This window comes from Hibiscus syriacus, unplaced genomic scaffold (genome assembly GCF_006381635.1).
Source record: "Hibiscus syriacus cultivar Baekdansim isolate YM2019G1 unplaced genomic scaffold, ASM638163v2 tig00110445_pilon, whole genome shotgun sequence".
NCBI classification, from domain to species: domain Eukaryota; kingdom Viridiplantae; phylum Streptophyta; class Magnoliopsida; order Malvales; family Malvaceae; genus Hibiscus; species Hibiscus syriacus.
Window position 1 is genome coordinate 66,420 of NW_024062740.1, and position 7,878 is coordinate 74,297.

The 7,878-nt window shown below is 30.1% G+C and overlaps 1 protein-coding gene across 1 annotated transcript; it reads left to right on the forward strand.

Moving 5' to 3' along the window:
- The first annotated feature begins 5,274 nt into the window (after positions 1 to 5,274).
- On the forward strand, positions 5,275 to 7,559 carry LOC120125847 (receptor-like protein 9DC3). Its single transcript, XM_039144182.1, has 4 exons — positions 5,275 to 6,278; positions 6,422 to 6,504; positions 6,921 to 7,028; positions 7,480 to 7,559. The coding sequence occupies exons 1-4, from the start codon at positions 5,275 to 5,277 to the stop codon at positions 7,557 to 7,559; spliced, it is 1,275 nt and encodes a 424-aa protein (XP_039000113.1).
- The last annotated feature ends 319 nt before the right edge of the window (positions 7,560 to 7,878 follow it).

A 7,878-nucleotide genomic window follows, 5' to 3' on the forward strand; every position in this document is an offset into this window, starting at 1 on the left:
CGTTGTCATTGAAAGCCATCTACTCTCACTTGAACAATTTCAATTTTTTCTTCATTTTTTGTTATCTAATTTTTATATACAATTGAATCATCAACCAATTATTTACTATCAAATTATGGCATATTAAATGAATAAGTTATAACCTACATATTCCAATTATTTAATACCAATTATTTTATAACTAACGTTGTCATTGCAGGCCATCTACTCTCACTTGAACAATTCCAATTTTTTTCTTCATTTTTTGATACCTAATTTTTATATACAATTGAACCATCAACCAATTATTTAATATCAAATTAGGTCAGACTAAATGAATAAGTTATAACCTACATATTGAAATAAGTTGTATTGTTAGTCTTCTCTTGATCAAATACCTTAGAACTATTTTTATATTTCTGTAGTTTTTAAAATTTTTAATCTCTTAATATAGAAATACTTTTGGCTATGAAAAAATAAATTAGTTTCACATTTCATACTTCTACTACTTGAATATGTTACTTAAAAAATTGTATGTAATATTGTCACATTTACTACTTGATTTATTTTTTTTGGATGCTTCAGTTTTTTTGGACCTGATACTTCCAATTATTTGGTGCTTTCATAAGTACTAAAACAATTTACCAAAAAATTTATTTTATTTTTAAAACGGGAAAGAAATGCAAAACTTATACATATAGGGCTCAACAAAAATATAAGGATCTTCTATTAAAATATTAATATTTTTTTTACAGATTTATTATATATTTTAGATAAAATTTCACTAGTGAATGAAAATTTGAATTCTCTCGCGTACATAATTTTTTTCTAATAACGATTTCTTGGGTAAAGATGTGTTTGGATTGAATATTTTCAACTATTTGCAGCTTTCTTAAGCAGTGAAAAAAATTTGAACAAAATTTTCAAGTTTAAGAAAATAAAAAGGGAAAGAAATGGAGAACAAATGCCTCTAGTGCTCAACATAGAAGATATGGGTTTGTTAGAAAATTTATTAATAAATTTTGATCGGTTTACTTATATGTTTGTGGTGAAATTCCATTAGTTATTACAAACTTTACTTATCTTGAGAATATTAGTCTTTCTTTTAACAACTTTAAAGATATAATATCATGTTTTTTAGATTTTATATCTTTCTCGATCTTGAATATATTTTCAATAGTTTAAAGCTGTTTTATAACTAACAATCTCACCGCAGGTCATCTAGAGTCGAGAATATTTTATAACCTTTCTAAATTGCAAGAATTAAGCTTGGATGGGAACCATATTTCTGGTAGCATTCCCAATAGTTTATACAAGTGCAAAGAGTTGAGGTATTTATCACTGTAGAACAACTCTATGGAAGGAAGTATACCTATAGAAATCGGAAATTTGACTATGCTCCAATCTTTGATTCTTGGTTACAACAACTTCAAAGGTAAAAAATTCCTCATTTGCATTCCTTTCTCTTTTATTTTTATTAGATGAAAGTTAGTAGTTAATTCGAATTATAAAATGTATAAATCAGTGATCAAATTAAAATGACAGCGAATAGGGGGTTAATTTAGAATAAATAAAAAAAATTTATAGTGACCATAGTGCAAAAATACGACAGAAATGGAGGGAACTATAGGTGATTAGCCCCTAAAATAGCTACCAAAAGTGATAACATGTAATACTAGGGGACTTGACGCGTGGTTAATCCAAAATTTTAAAATAGACAACCCCACCTAAACTAAACAGAAAAACACGTGAAATGTTACCAGCTTCCTTTCTTCTTCTTCAGCGTGCGGCGCTCCTCCAAGCATCCAACCCAAATGTTGCCGGCCCCGCTCAACCGCCACTTAACCACCGTATTCGATGTAACTCGGCTATACAACGGCCGGGTAAAGACCTAAACCAACTCAAGTTCTTAACTTTCTCCTATCTTCAACAAAACCTCAACCCAAAGCCACCCCATCGGGCCTTATACCTAAGCCAAAATAAAGAACCCCTTTTCTATTCACTAGACCGAGAGCTCCAAAATGGCTCGATCACCGTTTGAACCAACCTAAACCGGCGACCAACAACTACTCACGCTCCTTCCTGACACACGGCGACCGACCACCAACCAAGGCAAACATCCTGCCCTCTTATTAACTTTACTTCTATATGGTTTGAGAAATAAAGAAAGTAGAAAACCCATTGAAGGAAAGACCAAGCCTTTTTTAGCATACCAAAACGGGGGTTGCTTTTGTTTGGATTTTATACCCCTCTCAAAATTACAAATAGTACAAATAAGAGTTTGGTTCTTAGTCATCACCAAATTTACAATTTGGAATTTTTAAATTCCTTGAATAAATATATGGCCACTAAAGCAACTTAAATATTTGCTAAAAATTCATGGTCAAAGTCTCTACACACCTTAAATGTAGAATTTCACGAATTCTTTTTCGTTCATGTCATCAGTGGCACTTGAGTTAATCGATGGACGACCATCTTCAAACTAATTCTCAAGTGTCTTGAATCCAATTTTAATTTTCGGATAAAATTAAGGTATTACACTTTTTTCAATCATGACTTTATTTTTACTAGTAAAAAATTATTTTATAACGTTGCATTGCATGCCATCTACTCTCACTTGAACAATTCCAATTTTTTTCTTCATTTTTTGTTATCTAATTTTTATATACAATTGAACCATCAACCAATTATTTAATATCAAATTTAATTTTACTTTTCAGAAGTTATTTTGACAAATTATTTTGAAAATTTTAATTTTACTTTTTAGGTACAATTCTACCGGTTATCGGAAATATAATATCTCTAAAAATTATTTATTTTTCGAATAACAACTTGACATGTATAATATAACTTTTCTTCCTCTTTTTTTTGTTATTTTGTTATATATTTATTAATTAGTTATGAGAATTTTTGTCATTTGACTTGTCCTTTTGTATTCAAACATAAATCATTTAAATATTAAACTCAGATAAATCTATTCTAAAATGATTTAAATTTAAAATATCTTATTTTTTTCGTCAAATTATTTTAACAAATTTAATTTTACATTTCAGGTACAATTCCATCGGTTATCGGAAACTTTTCAAACTTGGAATGGTTATCTCTGGGTCATAATTCTCTTTCAGGTTCCATATTTTTCTCAATCATGACTTTATTTTCAGTAGTAAAAAGTTTATTTTATAACTAACGTTGTCATTGCAGGCCATCTACTCTCACTTGAACAATTCCAATTTTTTTCTTCATTTTTTGTTATCTAATTTTTATATACAATTGAACCATCAACCAATTATTTAATATTAAATTAGGGCAGACTAAATGAATAAGTTATAACCTACATATTGAAATAAGTTGTATCATTAGTCTTCTCTGAATCAAATACCTTAGAACTATTTTTATATTTCTGTAGTTTTTAAAATTTTTAGTCTCTTAATATAGTAATACTTCTGGCTATGAAAAAATAAATTAGTTTTACATTTCATACTTCTAACTACTTGAATATGATACATAAAAAATTGTATGTAATATTTTCATGTTTACTGTTTGATTTATTTTTGGACCTGTACTTCCAACTATTTGGAGCTTTCAAAAGTACTAAAACAATTTAACAAATTTTTATTTTTATTTTTATTTTTAAAACGGGAAATAAATACAGAACATATAACTAAAGCGCTCAACAAAAATATAAGGATCTTCTATAAAAAAATATTAATAGTTTTTGACAGATTTAATTATATATTTTAGATAAATTTCATCGGTAAATGAAAATTTGAATTCTCTCGCGTACATAAAATTTTCTAATAACGATTTCTTGGGTAAAGATGTGTTTGGATTGAATATTTTCAACTATTTGCAGCTTTCTTAAGCAGTGAAAAAAATTTGAATAAAATTTTCAAGTTTAAGAAAATAAAAAGGGAAAGAAATGGAGAACAAATGCCTCTAGTGCTCAACATAGAAATTAGGGGTTTGTTAGAAAATTTATTAATAAATTTTGATCGGTTTACTTATATGTTTGACGTGAAATTCCATAAGTTATTACAAACTTTACTTATCTTGAGAATATTAGTCTTTCTTTTAACAACTTTAAAGATATAATATCATGTTTTTTAGGTTTTATATCTTTCTCGATATTGAATATATTTCATTAGTTAAAAGATTTATATAACTAACAATTTCACCGCAGGCCATCTAGAGTCGAAAATATTTGATAACATGTCTAAATTACAAGCATTAAGCTTGACCGAGAATCAAATTTCTGGTATCATTCCCAGTAGTTTATACAAGTGCAAAGAGTTGAGGTATTTATCACTGTGGAACAACTCTATGGAAGGAAGTATACCTATAGGAATCGGAAATTTGACTATGCTGGAACAGTTGTATCTTGGTCGCAATAACTTCAAAGGTAAAAAATTTCTCATTTGCATTCCTTTCTCTTTTATTTTCATTAGATGAAAGTTAGTAGTTAATTCGAAATATAAAATGCATAAATCAGTGACCAAATTAAAATGACAACAAAACAGGGGTTAATTTAGAATAAATAAAACAAAAATAGTACATCTTTTAACTTTTTATTAGGCCTAACTTGTGCAACATATATAATGTCTTGAATTGATGAAAATAATAAAACGCATTCATGTCTTGTAATTGGATGTGCAGATCACTAAACCAATTGTACATATTTCTAAAATTACCTAAATTCAAAATTATAAACATAAAGATACTCAATCACACTACTATAGACATAATATAGTTATTTCGTCAAATTATTTTGACAAATTTAATTTTACATTTCAGGTACAATTCCATCGGTTATCGAAAATATAATTTATCTAGAAGTTATTGATTTTTCGAATAACAACTTGACAGGTATAATATAATTTTCCTTCATCTTTTTGTTGTTATTTTGTTATATATTTATTAATTATTTATAAGAATTTTTTTCATTTAACGTGTCCTTTTGTATTAAAAAATAAATCATTTAAATATTAAATTCAAATAAATCCATGATTTAAATTTAAAATATCTTGTTTTTTCAACTCGAAATGAACTAAACCAAATTTCCTTGATATTTCCAAAATTTGGTAATTTTTTGCGTGTGATGTGATATTTCCTAACTATTGGAAAGTGTATCGATTTGCAATTGTCATCTTTTTGTTTAATGAGAAGAATATTTAAAATCGTTTTAAAAACAGTTATATATTCACTACAATTCAGGCTCCATAAATGGTATTGTAAGAAAGGCCTGATGTTGTTAAGTAAATTAACAAACATTCCTCATTATGCAATTTGAGTTCCCTTATGGATCTCACTTTGGGGAATAATGGTTTGGATGGAACAATTCCAGAGTGCATTGGAAACTTGAGTTCTTCCCTTTTATCCCTTGACCTACGGATGAATAATTTTCATGGTAAAATACCTGAAAATTTTGTTGAAGGTTGCAGCTTAAAAAGTTTTCTAATCAGCAACAACCAATTCGAAGGGTCACTGCCACGATCTTTGGGTAACTGTAAAGAACTGGAGTTTCTTGATGTTGGGAACAACTATTTAAGTGACACTTTCCCAAATTGGTTAGGAAATTTGGATCAGTTACAAGTGCTAGACTTGAGAGAAAATAGATTCTATGGTAAGTTGGATAGCTCTGATGTTACCTTCACTCGTTTACGTGTCATTGATCTCTCTCATAATAACTTCGGTGGCTACCTACCTGTAAATTTTTTTGAAAATTTGCATGCCATTAGAGAAGGGAATGGAAAGAAAGTTAAACCAGAGTACATGGAAGATGTAATAGCTGGTGGAACAGTATTTATTTGGCCAGGTTTATCTTTTACAACAAAAGGGTTGGAAACAGAGTTTGAAAAACTATTAACCATATGGACAGCTATTGACTTCTCCAGCAACCAATTCTCCGGAGAAATTCCTAAAACAATTGGAGAACTTCATTCACTCATTGTCCTAAATCTCTCTCATAATTGTTTAACAGGTCCTATCCCATCATCATTAGGTGATTTGTCGGAACTTGAATCATTAGATCTATCATCAAACAAGCTCCATGGAAGAATTCCAACAGAGTTTACAAATCTTGGATTCCTAGAGGTGTTAAACCTTTCTCATAATAATCTCATGGGACCCATTCCTCAAGGCAAACAATTGGAGACTTTCAGTAATGATTCCTACATAGGAAACTTGGGTTTATGTGGATTGCCATTATCAAAAAGCTGTGATAATGATGAGGGAACTCCAGCCAAATTCGATAGAGATGATGATGATGATGGATTGAATTGGAAATTTTCTATACTGATGGGGTAAGGATGTGGGTTGGTGTTGGGATTAAGCATGGGATACATTGTACTCACAACTGGAAAACCATGGTGGTTCATTAAGATCTACGTAAGAGTTCAACAGAGATTTATAAAAAAGGGAACTCTTTGACGGATTGTTGTTGCAGACCGAGCGGTGGAGAGAGCAGAAAACTTCATTGCATGGTGGTAGGCAGGCCCTTTTCTGTAGCTGTTTCATATCTATTGCTGCGTGGGTGCTTTTTTGTATGTATTATGTTTTCCTGCATCCTCTCCTATAGCAGCGTTCCCTTGAGTATTTCCACCTTGTAATAACTATCTTAATCGGCATTTTCTGGGTGTTTCACTTTCGTTTTAATAAATTTATCGTGGGTTAATTTCTTTCAAAGATAGAGTATGGCAAGAATCAAGGTAGGTAATAAGAATTGAAATGAGGGATGCCTGTGGTGGCCCCAATGAATGGATTGAAAATGATAAAATGTTGGTCTTCTGCAGAACATATCTAATAATATTGAAACAGAAGCAATTGGACTGAAGTTTCAAAACTTAATAATTTAATGTTAAGACAACAATTTCCTTCCATCGAATTTATATAGGAACCTGTTGCTTAAGTAAATGGTTTTTATAATTTATCAATTGTTTTTACAGGAAGATTTTTCCAAACAGGACCATCATGCGGTCCTGATTTCCCCGTTATTCGCAGCTTCAATCGTAGTCATAGCTTCAGGGATCTATTTTCTGCATTCCGTGTCATAGGTTAGCAGTATCTTATTTTGGGAAGAGAAATGCCTCTGGATGGGTTTATAAGTAGGCGCAGTGTACGTTTGTTTTCGTTTATATTCGTGTAAGTACGTATCTTCGACATGTTTTAGGATGTGATTTACGAAGAAGACCTGATTTCAATGCCATGATGGCCTCCTCCTTTGATCCAAATATAACCTAAGTTTTCGTGGTAGGTTTACCCTTGTAACTATCAGCTGATTTCATATCATATAATTGGTTTTTCTTCCATGCTTCAATTAGTCTCTCAAACTTACGATTTCATGATAACTTAATTTGAAAATTTTACCAGATTGACAAGTTGACTGTTTTGCTAATTCCATCGATCAAAAGAGGTATATATATATAATCATCCTATATGTATACATAATTATATACGCATATACAATCATGTCTGTTGACTCTGATCTTAGCTTGGTTTTTGCAGTTGATAATAATCCCATAATGAATGCAGAAACCATTGCAGGAAGAATTTGCCAAGTGCTTCAAAGAAAGTGGAATATCTGAACTTGTTCGTCGATATTATATACGTTGCTCCGATTCTTCATTTTTCATGAAATATACATGACCGATGTAATATCGGATATGAATATCGATATATTACTCTTTTAAGAGTCCTCCAAATACTCAAATACTCATATTAGACATTTCTCAGTGCACACTTGCATTCAATATTTTCATCCCAATCCAAATAACATGACACCGTGAAATAAATTTCAACACAATTGAAATAAGAAGCTTACAGATACAACTGAAAATGAAAAAAAAAAGTTACAGATGTAGTGTTTGAACTTTAAATTTATTGAATATCATCCGAATCAATTGA